The sequence below is a fragment of the Pseudonaja textilis genome, chromosome 1 (genome assembly GCF_049901715.1).
Source record: "Pseudonaja textilis isolate UNSWEBS1 chromosome 1, rPseTex1.2, whole genome shotgun sequence".
Taxonomy (NCBI): Eukaryota; Metazoa; Chordata; class Lepidosauria; order Squamata; family Elapidae; genus Pseudonaja; species Pseudonaja textilis.
Window position 1 is genome coordinate 20,868,320 of NC_141990.1, and position 17,089 is coordinate 20,885,408.

Below are 17,089 nucleotides of genomic sequence, written 5' to 3' on the forward strand. Positions count from 1 at the left end.
ACTTGGTAACTTTTAAGACTTGTAGACTTTGAAGTCCCAGAATACTCCAGCCAACTATGCTATGCTGGTTGGAGAATTATGGGACTTGAAGTCCACAAGTCTTAAAAGTTGCCAAGTTTGTGGCCCCCAGTGCTAAATGGCAACTATCGCTGAAGTCTGGTGTATCTGAAGAACATCTAGCGGGGGAAAAAAATCAGGCAAGAAGTCTAGACGACTTCCAAGGTCCGTTCAGTTATTCTGTTATACTGCTAAAAGAGCTTTTGGGCGGACGCCTAAAGAAACAGAGACGCGCCATGGGCCTCATTCAGATTTCCTTGGCGTCGCTCTCGGAGGTGGGGGGGAAAGGAGCGCCCCGATCACGTGATCCGATGCCCTCCTCGCTTTCCCACAAACTCCGAGGCCTTCCGCCGCGGAGAAGCGGTGGCGTCATCGCGCATGCCCTTTGAGGCGAAGCGGCTTCGGTGACCTTGGGCCTGGAGGAAGTGGTCATTGGGACGGAAGTGGAAAAAAAAAGAAAAGAAACATCGCAAAACGCGGAGGACGCCTTGGTGAGCGGGGAAGATACGATCGACCGGGAGGAGAGAAGCCGCTGCAGGGAAGGAAGGTTGAGAGTTCGCCCGTGAATCATCATGCCGAGGGGGAGCCGAAGCCGAACGTCCCGGATGGCGCCACCCGCCAGGTGAGAGGGGGCATGCAGCCAAAAGGGGAGCGAATCCCGGCTTGCAAAATCCGAAGGGCAGCCGAGGAATGGGGTGAACTTTAAACGGGCCTCGGGGGTGGAGGAGGGGGCGGGTTTCGGATGGGAGTGCATTGAAAGGCCGTTGAGGGAAGCTTTGAGGGGGTTGGAGTGGGGGCGCAGGCTGTCATTTGCCTTATCACGGCTGAGGGGCCACGTGACCCGGAGCGGCGGCGACTCGTCAGGGAGAGCGGATGACGACGGCCTTGTTTTGAGAGGGCTGGAGAGCTGGGAGGAGCATCCCCGGAGGTTGGGCTGAGAGAGGCAGAGGGAAGAGAACATGGCGCGCGGAATTTATTTATTTATTTTTTTAAAAGGAAAGTGCCGGTTGCACGAGGGAAAGTTCTTATTTATTGGATTTTTTTTATCCCGCCTTTTTATATATACAACAAGAGGCGGCAAACATTATTTTTAAAAAAAAATACATTTATTTATTTATAAAACTTACATACGCCATCCATTTCGCGGTCCCTACTTCATGCTGCTGCTTTATATTTTCCCCACAACAACCCTGAGAGGTAGACTGGGCTGAGGGATACTGACTGACCCAAAGTCACCCAAGTGGCTTTTAGGTCTAAAGGAGGCCTCTTGGTTTCTCGCCAAGCCTGTTCCTCGCTACACCAAACTGGTTTATTTCAAGGCAGGGGGTCCCCAAACTTGGCAACTTTAAGCTATGCTGGCTGGAGTATTCTGGGAGTTGAAGTCCACAAGTCTTAAAGTTGCCAAGTTTGGGGACCTCTGGTTCAAGGCAACAAATATGCCTCTCTTTGTGAACTTCAGTGCTGCCACTCAACAAACCTGTGGGGGAGGTTGGTTTGACCCACACTGAGTTAAAGCATGAGGGCTGAAAGTGGACTCAATTTATTAGATTGGATACCATGGTCTGCAACAGGAATAGTTGGTCCAGAAGAATGAAAAGAAGGACAAACAAAAACCCCAGGCTTAGTTAAAAGGAAGTGGTGGGCTGCAAGATAGAATAACACCATAGATGTGTACAGAATGGAATTAGAATATATAAATGAAGATTCAATCACCCAGTAAAAAAAGTATTTTAAAAAGGTTAAATCATGGCAACTGGACCAGAGTTTATTAAAACTGAGATGTTTCATTACTCATCCAAATAACTTCTTCAGTCAAAATGGAAATTTTGGATTGGCAGAGTTGTTGGAATGCACCAAATCTTGCCATACAGACTGCAGGGGGAGGTTCTCTCCAAAATGAAAAGCAACATATAGATGAAGACTCAATCATCCAGGCCAAAAGTATCTAAAAAGGGTTAAATTATGGCAACATGGAAATGGAAGATACCGGAAAGATAATCTAGTCCAGCCTGCTGCAGTGCACAGAAAATTATACCTGAGTGGTGGCTATCCAGTCTGTTTTTAAAACTTTTACATGGACACCCCGTAAATTCCATGAGTACAGAACTTACCATCAAAATGCTTTTTCCTGATGTTTAAACAGCATCAAGATAGTCACAACATAAATTCAATATTTTTGTCCTAGTTTCTGTCATAATAGAAAAGAGTTCCTCATTGTCTTTATAGCAGCCTTTTTATGTAACTAACCATTGATATGTTTCCTGTCAGTCATCTTTGCTCCAGATTGAACACCTGCCTGACTTTAGAGAACATGATCTCAAATCCCCATTTAATTTTTGTTACCTTCCTCTAAACCTCTTCTAAACCATCAATATCCCTTCGGAAATAGGATATCCAAAGCTACAGATAGAATTTATGCTTAAATTTATTAATTTAATTTATTAATAGAATTTATGCTTAAACATTCTAGTGGTTTAAAGTCTTGCTTGACTGTAGGCTTATCCTGGAGAAGCATGGTCTTCCCTGCACTGATTAGATGTGTCAATTGTCATAATTTAGTTAGATCTTCAAAAGCAGCTGTTGGGGGCTTCCATATTTTATAAAAGTTACAATTGTAAATGCAAATTATAAAAATGCAGTTGTAAATTATAATATAGATTGTGCTTTCAATTGCATCTTCTTACTTTCTATATATGATTCAGAGTGACTTGTGTATGGACCTGTTAAATTAGGTTTCATTTTCTATCATGTTTTTTTCATTAAACAAGCTTTAAAAGACAGACAAAATGAATGTCAGCTAGTTTTGTCAAAGATCATCCATAGCTGTGTTTTTCTGTCTTCTGGGCCGTGCAGATTAGATAAGCTGTATGTGAATATTTAACTTATCTAGCAGAGTCACAGCTTTGTAATTTGTTATGTTGACAGTTCAGTTAAATATTACAGTAGGGAAAATCAATGTTCCTTTTCTTTGAGAAGAAAATCAGATTTCTCCAACGAGTCAACTCTAACCTTATTCTGTGAACAAGAGATCTTCCTCTTACCTATGAAAAATTTGTCCCTTTAGTATATTAGTGTGACATAGAATGGTTCAGGCAGCATGTCTGAAAACATGTTTTCCAGGTGACAGGCACATTGTATGACTGATACAAGTGGATTTATCTGAACATAAGGGTAATGGTAACAAGTTGTATTTGTTTAATTTTCATCTTAGGCTTCTTAAGAGAAGGAAAAATCAAAGCATGAACAATACTGACATAAATTTTGCTGTTTATAGTGCTTCAGAGTCTCTCATACGTTGTAATGGTGCAAGACTCTAAGAAGATATAGCGGATATTGTCTGCTTCCTCACTTATGTACTTAACTGTGGATAGAGTCTGTGAGAATGTGGTTGGCACTCGGAAAATAATTCCCAATTTCAGCTGGAATTTCATTGCAATGTTTCCAAATATACTATACTGGTTCTGTGTTCTCAGAAAGCTTTGGCAAACCACAAATGTGCTTCATCTTCTCCTTTCAGACTGTATGCTCTGAAACATGACATTTCCCAGCCCAGTTTACCTTATAGGGTGGTTGCTGTAGGGAAAAATAGCAAAAAGTGGTAAGTGCAGGTAGTCCTCAACTTACTACCACAATTGAGCACAATATTTCTTTTGCTAAACAAAGCAGTTTTAAGTAAGTTGTGCCCTGTGACCATTTTTTCTGCATTTGTTAAGTGAATCATGCAGTCACTTAAGTACATGCCAGTTGCCAACTGCCTGGATTTTGAGCATGTGACCACATGCATGCTGCTATGATTGTAATAGCCAATCTCATTGTACACATGTTGTACTCTGACAATAAAGGTAATAAGTATGAAAAACAGCCATAGGTCACTTTTTCAGTGCTGTTGTAATTTTGGTCACTAAATGAATGGTTGTAAGTCAAGAACTACCTGTATTGTATGCCTCTTGAGTTCCTGAATTAAAAGTGGAATATAAGCCAAAAAAAATAAATAGCAAGAAATGTGGCAGCAGTTCATGACAACATACAAGAGATACTGCAGAGAGGTATCTTCAGTAATCTTCAAATGTGAAAGAAGCTGGTATTTCGAATTATACTGTACTTGGCTTTCAGTTGTTTTCTCCATTTCTTTTCATAGCCGTGCCCCAATGCGATCAGCTCCACCCATGGCTGCACGTGCTCCTGTCCCAGCTCCAGCCCCAGCTTCAGCCGTGGGTTCTCCTGCCCCCAAGCAGCCTGGCCTGATGGCCCAGATGGCCACCACAGCTGCAGGTGTCGCTGTAGGTTCTGCTGTGGGCCATACTTTAGGACATGCCATGACTGGCGGCTTTGGGGGTGGAAGCTCTGAAGCTGCAAGACCTGACATCACTTACCAGGTAAAATAAATTACTTCTTTTCTGAAATGTATACTTTCAAAAAAGATTGTGAACTGGTTAATAGGGAAAACAAAAAGGGAAAGACGTGGTACTTTAAAAAATGATATTTTTAACATGAAGTGCTATTTTTTTGAAGACTCCGTTTCTTCATAGTCTTCCACAAGACAAACCATTTATTCTTTTTCAGGCTGCTGCTGCTATTAGCATAATTGTATTAAATATCATGGAATGCTTGAGACATTTAATTGAAGAAATTGGAGGATAAAGCCTGCTAATTAGGAAATGAGTTACATTAAATTGTCAGCAGGGCTGAGAATTCCACAATTTGTGTATGTGAACTTTCCCTGTTTTTGCAGTTTGTAACAAGAAGAGGTCCTGGTTGGACTTCCTTATCAGGATCTGTTATTCTCTCCCTTCCCCTCTTCCAATTCTCAGTCTCATTGCTTGCATTTCTTCCTTAGGAGCCTCAGCCAGCCCAGCCTGCTATGCAGCAGTCCCAATACACGCCTTGCCAGTATGAGATGAAGCAGTTCTTGGAGTGTGCTCAGAACCAGGCTGATCTGAAGCTATGTGAAGGGTTCAGTGAAGTCCTGAAGCAATGTCGATTTGCAAATGGTGTGTAGCTTCCTCTGGAAATTGGAAGCAGGCTTCTTTTTGAAGCATGAGAAAGAGGACAGCTCGTTTAGGCACTGTTGTGAATCATTGCCGGAGGGCTTTTGACAGTGATAGTTACAATGTTAGGAAAGCATTTAAATTGTTTAACTTAATTTGTACAGTAAACTTTGCTTACTTACAGTGATAATTGAACTCCATTATTTCATGCAGAATGACAATTTAAAACTGATTTCTATAATTGCATGGCAGTTTATCCTGCAAACTTAAGATTTCCACTGTTTGTGTGCCTCCTGGCAAGCTGTTAGTTCCAGCTTTGTCAGACATTCCTGACATAGTGCATAATCTAAACTTTATGAGAAGAGGCATTTTGAAGACACTTAGTTATTGGTAGTGGTCTAGTATTGGCTATCAGTTGACCTCATGGTATCTTGAAGAAATGCAAGTACATAATGCATTAAAGTAAGGTCATATCTGTGTTTGATCAAGGTAGTAAGTCACATCAATACACAACTTGGGAAAGTCTGTACTAAAAATCTTCAGGTAGAATTTAGTATCCAGCAACCCACTTCTACTAGCTCATTTTTAGAATTTTGATGCAGATTAGTCAGCACATTTCACCATTTGCTGATTGAAAGGCTGAAAAGAAACCTCTAGCTGGAAGATGGAACTTTAGCTCACCCAATTTGCTCTCTTTATTACGTGGTACTACTTAAGTTTACTAAGTTGGCACTATTTTCTCTTTAAGATGACTTCCTTGTGGTTGTTTGTTTGTTGATTTTCTGAAGCTGTGGTAATCTCTCTTCTACCCCTTCTCTTATTATCTTGCCCCTTGCCTCCCTATTGTATCTCCTAAACACTTTACATAATTTTACTTACTGGGTGGGGCGGGGAAGAGGAGGATACACTATTATCAAAGAGTTAAGAGTTTACTGTTATAAGTATTAATAGTAAAAAGGGATAAACTTTGTTGATATAATCTATTTATAAATTATTTAGACTACTTACGACATTTAAGATTAATTCCTTAAAGTGTTAATTGATGTACTATTGTTGACCAATTTTCTTATTACATTGACTAGAATATTGTTGCAGATCTCTATTTATGATATAGGGGAAAAGACTGTGGAGTGAGATATAAAATTGAAATACGTGAATAGTCTTTCAAGTACAGAACCCAAATACTGAATGGTGATTTGGGATAATATATTTAAAATTGTGCATCAACAAAAACAAATACTTAGAGAGATGACATCCACAACAACTATGGCCTTAAAAACAGGAAAGAAGGCTATCCCGACCCTATCGACTACGTTGACAGCCACCCCACCAACATCTCAAAAAACTATCGAGGAGTCTTTAATAGGGGAAAAGCAGGCCAATGTCCCCAATATTAATATACAAACTTCCATATTAGCCTTGCAGGAAGCTATATCTAAAATGCAAGAAATGATGATTAAAAATCACAAGGAAACTAGAGCAGATATAAGCAATTGAAAGATGAGATGGGGAAAATGAAGGCTGAAATGAAAGCGGATATAGCGAAGGTGGAGGGTAAGATAGGGTCTCTACAGCAGGCCATGGAGAGAAACGAAGTGAAAATAAAAGATATAGAGAGTAGAACAACACGCATGGAGACTAACTTTGAAAGGATGGATGAGGAATTTAAAAATGTACTTAGAGAACGGAAGACTCTCTGATCCACCTCGAGATGGACAAAGCAATGGCGTATTTAAGATTCCAGAATGTGGCGGAAGCCAAAAATGAAGAATTGGAACATTTGATGGCAGAGATATTGGCTGAATGGCTAGGAAAGGAAAAAGATGATCTAATTAAAGAGTTTGATGAGGTATATAGGGTTAGCACAAGCTACGCCAGGCGTAACAACTGTCCAAGAGAAATTCATATCCGCTTCTCTAGGAGATGTCTGAGGGATTTCATTTTGAAAATGTCTAGGGAGGAAACAATATCATATAAGGGCAGAGAAATTAGGATTTTAAAACAAATTCCAAAGAGAGTGAGGATGATAAGACAAGATTATAAATTTTTAGCTAATGATTTAAATAAAGAAGGAATCCATTTTAAATGGTTAATCCCGGAAGGGATGTTAATTACTTGGAAAGAGAGGAAAATCAAAATAGAATCGATAGAACAGGCCCAAGTTTTTCATCAACAGCTCACAGATAAGAATAGTCAACCCACCAAAGAAGAACCTAAAACAAGACCACAGGAGGTCCGATATTATCACAGAACCCAAAAGGAACGACTTTCTCCAATTTCAGGAAGTGATAATCCACAACATGGGAGAGAAGAGCAAATCCCACAACAACAACAACAAGAGAACCGAATCATTACTAGGCAAAAATCTAAGCAGAAGTAGATAAATGGTGGAGGGGAAGAAGTTGCTCTCCATCAATATAAACGGATTAAATTCATTATTAAAAAGAAAAAGGATATTCTCAAAACTTATTCAACATAACGCAGATATAATATGTCTTCAAGAGACACATATTTCGAAGAATGACGAAAGACATCTAATTTGTCCAAAATTAGGTAAACTTTTTACAGCACCGGCCGACCAACACAAGAAAAAAGGAATTGCAATTTATGTAAAACAAGATGTAAAGGCAGAACTAATCTGGTCGGATCCCGAAGGAAGAACTCTGGTTATACAAGTTTGGATAAACCACATCACATTTTTACTTGTAGCAATCTATGCCCCAAATGATGACCAGGGAAATTTTTAAACACCTTCACCAAAAAATAGTAGGCTTTGAAAAAGAAACATTTGCTTGATTGGCGATTTTAACTCCATTGCAGACTACCAGAAAGACCATAGTAATATGGGGAAAAACAAGAAGGGGAAAAGGAACTCTCTGCAGCATGTAAGGAAATGTTGAGAGAGTTAAATTTAAAAGATCTATGGAGGAACGGAATCTTGAAGGAAAACAATTTACATATTATTCTAACCCACATAAGACTTGGACCAGAATAGATATGGCTTGGATGGATTTGGACTTGGCTAATGAAATAAAAGAAATCAAAATTCTACCGAATGAATGGGCTGATCATAACCCAATACAGCTAATTTGGAGGGATAGGAGACGAATAAAAAAAGATGGACACTAAATAACCAAATTGTAAGCGAAGAAGAGTATATTAATAAACTGAAAGAGGAGCTAAATTATTTTCTAAAAGATAATAATAATGAAACAACTTCAAAACAGAACATTTGGGATACTATGAAAGCAATTATAAGAGGCACAACAATTTCCTATAATGCTATGAGAAACAAGAGAATTTATGCCCAACAAAACACGTTACAACAACAAATCCAAGACTTAGAAACACAATTACAAAAAACCCCTAAGACCCAAGGACTACAAAATCAGTTAATACTAGCCAAACATAAGCTGAATTTAATTGAACAAGATAAAATAGAAGTTAGCTTGAGAAGGTCCAAACAAAATTATTTTGAACACGCCAATAAACCAGGAAGATGGCTATCTTATAAACTTAAAAAAGAAAAAGAAAAGAGATTGATACACCAATTAATAGACAGAAAGGCATCCCACAACATGAGATTGAGAAGAAAAAGGATATTATATTAAACTATTTCCAAAGATTATATAAAAAGAAGAAATCAATGAGGATAAAATAAGAACTTATCTGGAGAATACGAATGATAAAACAATAGGGAAGGAGACAAAGAATTACTAAATAAGGATATTACATGGTCTGAGTTAAAATCTGCAATGGAAAATCAATGTAATAATAAATCCCTGGTCCAGATGGGATTCCAGTAGAATTATATAAAGCCACATTAGATTTAGTAGGGCCTCTGATGCTGGAAGTGTTTAACGAAGTACTTTGGCTGCCAAAATGCCAGACTCCTGGAGGGAGGCGTTGATTGCGTTAATTCCGAAGGAGGATGTGGATGCCAGATATATCAACAATTATAGACCAATCTCACTTTTAAATGCCGATTATAAATTATTTACCTCAATTATTGCGAATAGAGTAAAACAAGTTTTAAATTTATACATTCATGAAGACCAAAATGGTTTCCTTCCATTCCGCCAAATTAAAAACAATTTAAGAACCGTTATTGACGTCTTAGAATATTATGAAGCTCATCCAGAGAAACAATTTACACTCTTGTTTCTAGATGCGGAGAAAGCATTCGATAACTTACATTGGCACTTCTTAATACAAAAAATCTATAACATGAATCTGGGCACTAAATTCGAGAATATTATCACAACAATTTACAATACCCAACAAGCCAATATACTAATTAATGGTGAACAAACAGGCCCACTAAGCATTGAAAAGGGCGTTAGACAGGGTTGCCCTCTCTCACCCCTCTTATTTATATTTGCTTTAGAATCATTGTTAACGCAGATAAGACAAAATCCTGAAATCCAAGGGGTTAGGGTCAAGGCAGAGGAATATAAATTACAGGCGTTTGCAGACGATATGGTTTTCTTCCTAGAGGATCCCATGGAGAAAGGACATAATCTAATAAAAGAACTAGAACAATATGGTTCAGTAGCAGGATTAAAGATCAACAGAAATAAGACGAAATTACTGACTAAAAATCTAACAGAGAACCAGAGGAAAGAATTAGAAAAAACCATGGGGATACAGGCAACAAAAAAGGTCAAATATTTAGGCATATGGTTAACGCCACATAGTAAATCACTCAAAGAGAATAATTATGATAAACTGTTACAGCAAATTAAGAAAGATCTAGAATCCTGGAATAAGTTGCAGCTTTCTTTACTGGGCAGGATTGCCACAATCAAAATGAACATTTTACCAAAACTCCTTTACTTATTCCAGACAATCCCAATAAAATTACCAAAAAATTTTTTGATGATATAAATAAGGTAACTCTTAAATTTATTTGGCAAGGGAAAAAAGCTAGAATCAGTATTAAGGCCTTACAAGATGCAAAAAGTAGAGGTGGGCTAGCGCTTCCAAACTGGGAATTATATTATTGGGCAGCCAACTTACTATGGTTAAAAGACTGGGTCAATTTACGGAATAAAAGAACTCTAGCCTTGGAAGGGCACGACCTTCAGAGAGGATGGCACGCATTTCTATGGGATGTGGGGAAAACTAAACAGGCGTACTTTCATAGACATCTTATTAGAGATTCACTATTAACTAATTGGAAAAAATATGTAAAAAACATTACTTAAAAATTCGGTTTGGCTTTCAACAATGGAGGCAATGGTTCATCCCAACAATTTGGATATAACAAAAATGACTAAATATAAAGATTTATTAGATCCTTTAGGGAAACTAAGAACTCGACAGGACTTACAGGAACAGGGATTTAAAATTGATCAGTGGTTATATATACAAATCCATAGTAGATACAAACAAGATATCAAAGAGTTTGGAATTTATAGCAAATTACAACACTTAGATAAAATCTTATTAGGATCAAATAAAAAGAATATTTCTAAATTTTATAAATATTTATTGGAGGTAGAATTAGAGCAAGAGATAGTGAAAGGGAACATGATAATGTGGAGTAGGAATATTGGAAGAAGCATTACATTAACAGAATGGGAAAAGATCTGGAATAGAATCATTAAGATTACGAAATCTGCGGCGTACAAAGAAAATATGTATAAAATGTTATATAGATGGCACTTACCCCTTCGAGGTTGGCGAAAATGAACCCAAACTCTAGTCCAAAATGTTGGAAATGTAAAAACATAGAGGGAACCTACTTTCATATGTGGTGGACCTGTAAAGAAGCCCAGAAATACTGGCAAAAATTAGAAAATGGCTGGAGGAGATAACCAAAGATCAAATTGAATACAAACCAGAGTTCTTCCTACTAGGGATCTCTGATAAACATTTTCCTAAAAAGACGAAATACATAATAATTCATATTCTAACTGCGGCCAGATTAGCATTTGCCCAGTGCTGGAAATCATCCCGTTTACCTACAGATCAATTGGTCATTCAGAAAATATGTGACTGCGCAGAAATGGACAATTTAACCATAGCTCTTAAAAATAAAGAGTCTTCAGCATTTGATAATAATTGGAATGCATGGTATAATTGGTTATATCAGAGATAAACTGTTCAATGAGCATAAATAAGCATAAATATCCATAAATAGCGATAAGATGTGTATATTTAAAGTAAGGTAGGAGAATTGGATCTTGTAGACTGTCAAAAAGAATATTTGTCTGGTTTTAACGTATTTTCTTTTTTCTTCCGTCTCTTTGTTTTTTTTTTTGTTTTCTTTTCTCTCTTTTATACTTCTTTTTCTCCTTTTTCGGTCGCAAGACCGAGCGTTGTTGTTTTTTTTTTTTTCCTCTCTCTTTCTCTTCTTTCTTTCTTCTTTTTCTCTCTCTGTTTCTTATGTAATGTTGTTATGTTATTTTTTTAATTGTAAATTCAATAAAATTTATATGAAAAAAAAAAAAATAACATTGCATCGGTGTAAATAGTGGAGGAAAAATGGGAAGTGGCTATGATAGTACCTAAATGTGGTAAGGAAAGGTCAGGGAACTTAAATGTGATTTTCTTTGGATCCTGCAATGTATTCTTTTTATGTATTGATACTTATATGTTTTATTTTTTCCTTCACATCCACAGGTTTAGCTTAATTAAACTATGGAGGATCAAATCTAGCTCCATCACTGAGATAGATCGCCAGTAAAATGTTCTTTTAACGTCTAAAGCTCTCCGGCGTTTCTTTGTAATCAGTTTTCCATCTGACAAGAAAGCATGAAGCTTGCAGCAAAAAGAATTGTGGCAATAACTTCTTGTGATTGGAAAAATAGAATGATCATTCAGTTTTAGGATTACTTCACGTGTTATTCCAGATTGTGATTGTTGTATGATCCTCAGAATAAAACATTATTATTCTGGAAAAGAGGTTTTAAATTGCCTGTCAGTCTTTGATAAATAATGATGACTGGAAACATAGGAGGCATGGGATGCATTACTTTTATTTGTAACAGTTAAGAACTTGTTTTCTTAGTTTATTGTTAAGGCAAAATATTATAAAATGCAGCATCTACTGTCATTTTTCCTGAACAATTGGGCTCAATCTACATTTTGCAATTTGGGGAGGGAGGATTATTTATTTAGTCCACTTCTGAGGCTGTTCAAAAATGGACAGCTAACAAGGCAGTGATGGGATTCAAAAAATATTACTACTGGTTCTGTGGGCATGGCTTGATGGGCATGGCAGGGGAAGGATACTGCAAAATCCCATTTCCTCCCCACCCCACTAACCTGATTTCCAGCTCTGTTCTCCTCTGCAGGGCAACCAGAGAAGACCCAGCCAATCAGCTGGGACTCAGGGGGCAGAGAATAGATGGGGACGGGGCCAGTCAGAGGTGGGATTTGCCAATTCTCCAAACTAGTCAAAATTTCTGCTACCAGTTCTCCAGAACTGGTCAGAACCTGCTGAATATCACCTCTGTAATAAGGGTTAAAGCAGCTTAAGAACAGGAAAAACCACAACAGGTCTATCTGAGGAAGTGCTACTATCCAGATCCAAAAGTGGAAAAACTAAAAGGGGGCGTGGGGGTTGAAGAGAGAAGTCAACCCAGGCACCATAGCCACTTTAATGTCAAGTATCAAGAAGAGATGTTTTTCCCCCTTGGGGAGGGATCATCTGCTAACAGACTCAACAGCAAAATACTTCTTAATATTTCTATAACATTTCCACAGAGATCAACAAGGTGTCATAAAATTCAGCACTGATCCCCACATTTCTTACCTTGAGCAAACAAAATATTTCAGGAAAGTTCCATGGTTGAAGCAATACATAGATTCAGTTGCTATCCGGAAAAAGCAACAAGCGCATTTTAAGTGATTTCCCAAGTCTCACTCCATGAATTCAGTACACAGAGACCCAGTCATACAGTACCTGAATTTGTATAAAGGTTACACTTGCACGGGACGCATTCTCCCTTTCAACTTCCCAAACTCCTGGGAAATTCTGGGAACTGAAGGCTACATCTGAAAATTGCCTGGCAATAAATAATTGATTTTGGGATACTAATACAAAGAGCAATCTTACGTAAAATAATAGGCAACAGCATCAAGATGAATTAGGGTGTCTTTTTTTAAAAACTGAATTTACTTGACTGTCAAAAAAGATTAGCCAGAATCCTAATGTTATATTCCATAACAAATAGCTATAATGGACCCTCAAAAGCATTAAATAAAATACATATACGGTATTTCTGTTCATCATTTTGGATTACATATAAATCCCAGTGATATGCCTGCGGGGAACAATACTTTATTGATAAACTGCCTCTTAATCCAGAAAAAAAAAAGGTAAATTGGGAATTAGAAGCATTCTGGGAACTAAAATGGTGACCAGAAGAGGTCTCATTACTTTGCCTTTTGTTAAAAGAGTGAACAGTGATAACCAATCGTGGATAAATTCTACTGCCTTTCAGTATGTCTCATTAAATGCCAGTGCTTCAAAAAAAATACCTTTGACATGAGACACCTATTTTTATGTAATGAAGCAACCACCTCTTCATTAATTCACTTCTATTAATGCCTTCTAAACTAAATATAATTTGAGAAAACTTCAGCTTCAGAAATATGATGAAATATACTGATAATTCTTACGTTTTAATTTTAGAATTGGGTAAACCAATGTTTTTCAAACTTGGCAATTTTAAGATGTATAGACTTTAATTCCCAACTAGTTGGGGGAATTCTGAGAGCTGAAGTCTATATCTTGTAAAGTTGCCAAGTTTGAAAAATGAGAAACACTTAAAAAAAAAAGATGATTTATTATGTAAATGCATATATCTAATTTGTAAGCCAGAGCATACAGAAATAACATGTTAGAGACTTATGATTCATAAACAATAGACAGATGTATATAGTCAAAATACTCTATTTAAATGTGGACCATCAATAAACTTTACAGTGGTCAGGAATTTAAATTTTTGTACATAGCTCAGATCATAATTATTGCATTACAATACTCAGATTTACTTTTATGAAGCAGTGATCTAACAGAAAATATGGGGGAGATAGAATGTTGGATTATCTTTACACTCTAAATTTTCCTTGGAATTGTAAATAATATTCCTGTTTGCCAATCTGACCTTTACTGAATGATATGAAGAACAAATCTAAATTTTATGAATTATGTATACAGGTCCTTGTCCTTGACTTACAACCTCAGTGGAGCCCAAAATTTCTGTTGCTGAGACATAAGTGAATTTTGCCTCATTTTATGATGTTTCTTGCCACAGTTGTTACATGAATCACTATGCTTGTTAAGTTAGTAATATAGTTGTTAACTGAATCTGGCTTCCCCATTGACTTTGCTTGACAGAAGGTTGAAAAGGTGATCACATGACTCGGGACACTGCACTGCATAAATATGAGCCAAGCATCTGAATTTTGATCACATGACCATGGGGATGCCACAACTGTCATTAGTATGGAAAACTGCATAAATCACCTTTTTCAGTGCTGCCTTAACTTTGAACAGTCACTAAACAAACTTGAGGATTACCTTTATCAAATGTACATGGTTTGTCTCAGGGGTGAGATTCAAATTTTTAACAATCGGTTCATGTGACTGGGTGGGCGTGGCTTTTTTTGCAGCAACCTCCCCCGTCACACTCCATATTTTTTTTTGCCTCCTGGGCCTCAGGAAAGCCTGGGAGGCATTTTTGCTCCCAGAAGGCTTCCCTGAAGCCCAGGAAGGCAAAAAACAGCACCGGGGGGCGGTGGAGGGGGCTGCGCAGCACACATCCCATGCACACCTTTTTGCCTCCTGGGCCTCAAGGAAACCTGGGCGAAGCAGTAAGATGGAGAGGGGGGATCCGGGCACAGCTGATCATCGGAACAGCTGATTGTCAGGAGGAGAAAAAAAAAGAAATACCTTAAGCAGTGACTGGGCGGGGGAGAATGCAGTCTGTGATGTTTGGCATGTGCGCAATGTTGCGCATGCATGATAAAGACTTACTAGGGGGGGAGGGGCAGAGAGAGGCGGGGCCAGCCACGGGCATGATTTGCCAGTTCTCTGAACTGCATAGAACCATAACAACTGGTTCTATAGAACCAGTCCAAACCAATAGAATCCCACCCCTGCTTTGTCTAAATTTGCATCATATTGCCCTTTTAAGCCTTCTATATTTTATTTTATTTTTAAATAAACTTTATTCAATTTTCAAAATAAGCCTTCCATATTTTAGTCTGCTCTTCATAAGTCATCTGGGGAACAGAATGTTTAAAATATTAAAGGCAGTCATTACTGCAGATGATATTTAGCAGGCCCCCTGATTTCTAAAATTTCACTAAGCACCGTTAGATATAGCATCCTGAATTTCTCAGATCTGATGCCATCTACATAAATGACTATGGGCACAGCCAGGAAAGCTAGCTGATACCCAGAGAAGAAAATAGTGAAGCCATACAGCTCTGAAAACCTTCAGCAGACACCCCACTCCACAACAGCTTTCCAAAAATTATCACCCAATTGCAATTTTTATTTAATTAATTATGAGCCATCAAGTCAATGTTGACTCTTAGCAATCACATAGATTTTCTTCAGGATTAAATTTGTAGATTTGCAGACAATCTGCAATCAATAGCAGCACTGGAGAAATGTTGGACTGGTTTTACACACCGCATTCAGTTCAAGTGTGGCTAGCTTGGCTAGTTTGTCATTATATAACCCAGATGCTTTGGCTAAATCAGTGGCCCCCAACCTTTTTTGTACCACGGCCTGGTACAAAGTGTACAAAATGATCCATGGACTGGTACCAGCATCAGCACGCATGACCAAGGCAAGGCGGGCCGAGCGACCGGCCAGCCAGTCGTCCCACACTTCTCCCCGCCACCTTCAACTCCTCCTTTGTACCTTCTCACGGTCGATGGGCTTTTCGGGCTCTTTCTTAATCTTCTCCTGAAGATTAATGCGAGACTCCACCACCATCGGGACGGCTCTTCATTCGAAGCCGCCCCCCCACCCTTCGAAGAAACTAAGGCGCGAGGATTCCTTCAGCACCCAAACACCGTTTTCCAACCGACGACTGACAAGCTCACCCGGAAGCACTTTCTCAAGCGCCGTCGAAACAAGATGGCGGCGCCCAAGCAAAATAGGCGGCCCGGTACAAAATGATCCACGGACCGATACCGGTCCGGGGCCTGGTGGTTGGGGACACTAGACTAAATAACTAATCCATGGCTCAGTGTCTTGTTTAATGCAGTGCCTCTCAATTTCAGCAGCTTTAAGATGTGTGGACTTCAACTTTCAGAATAAAGTTGCCATGTTTGAAAAAAAAAATACTGAAATAATTCTAGCAAATTTGAATGAAAAAAAAAAGTTTTGATGTTTGTGCCCTCTCCCCAGCATCAAGACCACAAAGTTGCCTATAAAAGCTTTGCTATGAAAGAGGTTAGTATGTAGGGAAGGGAAGGAGATGCTCCTGTATGTGGAAGTAAAGCAGCAGAAAGCAACTAGAAAAGTATGCTTTTCTCTAACAATACTTACAGGGAGTAGGAGTAGGAATAGTAGTAGCAGCGGTGGGGGAAGAGTAGAGAAGAGTGAACAGTGGGTAATGGTAGGGGAATATGTGAGTTCTTGTATGTGTTATTTAGGGATCTATGCAGTGGGCTTTTTTGTGTTTTGAGCCCACCAAATTGGATACAATTTAAAATATCCATGATAACTTTTGATTAAGAATTTAAATATGCCATTAAGGGCCAGCTGCATTCTCAGCTGCTCCCAAATGTGCCCATTAAGATACAAGGTATTATAGAAGTGAATTAATGAAGAGGTGGTTGCTTCATTACATAAAAATAGGTGGAACATGTGGTCTCTTGCGTCAAAGGTATTGTTTTGAATCATGAGACAAACTGAAAGACAACAGAATTTATCCAGAGTAGGTTATCACTGTTCACACTCTTTAAAAAAAGGCAGATTAATGAGAACTATTCTGGTTACCATTTTAAGAATTTAAATATGCCACTTAGGGCCAACTGCATTCTCAGCCACCCCCAAATGTTCCCTGTTA

The 17,089-nt window shown here is 38.4% G+C and overlaps 1 protein-coding gene across 2 annotated transcripts; it reads left to right on the forward strand.

Annotated features, from left to right (window-relative positions):
- Window positions 1-488: 488 nt before the first annotated feature.
- CHCHD2 (coiled-coil-helix-coiled-coil-helix domain containing 2) lies at window positions 489-11,952 on the forward strand. Of its 2 annotated transcripts, XM_026708564.2 has the most exons (4): window positions 489-679; window positions 4,196-4,433; window positions 4,895-5,048; window positions 11,673-11,952. In XM_026708564.2, exons 1-4 carry the CDS (start codon window positions 630-632, stop codon window positions 11,681-11,683), a joined length of 453 nt encoding a protein of 150 aa, XP_026564349.1. In that variant the 5' UTR covers window positions 489-629; the 3' UTR covers window positions 11,684-11,952. The 2 variants fall into 2 exon arrangements, with proteins under 2 accessions (XP_026564349.1, XP_087783641.1); XM_087927515.1 differs by lacking the exon at window positions 11,673-11,952 and having other exon boundaries at window positions 4,895-5,056.
- The last annotated feature ends 5,137 nt before the right edge of the window (window positions 11,953-17,089 follow it).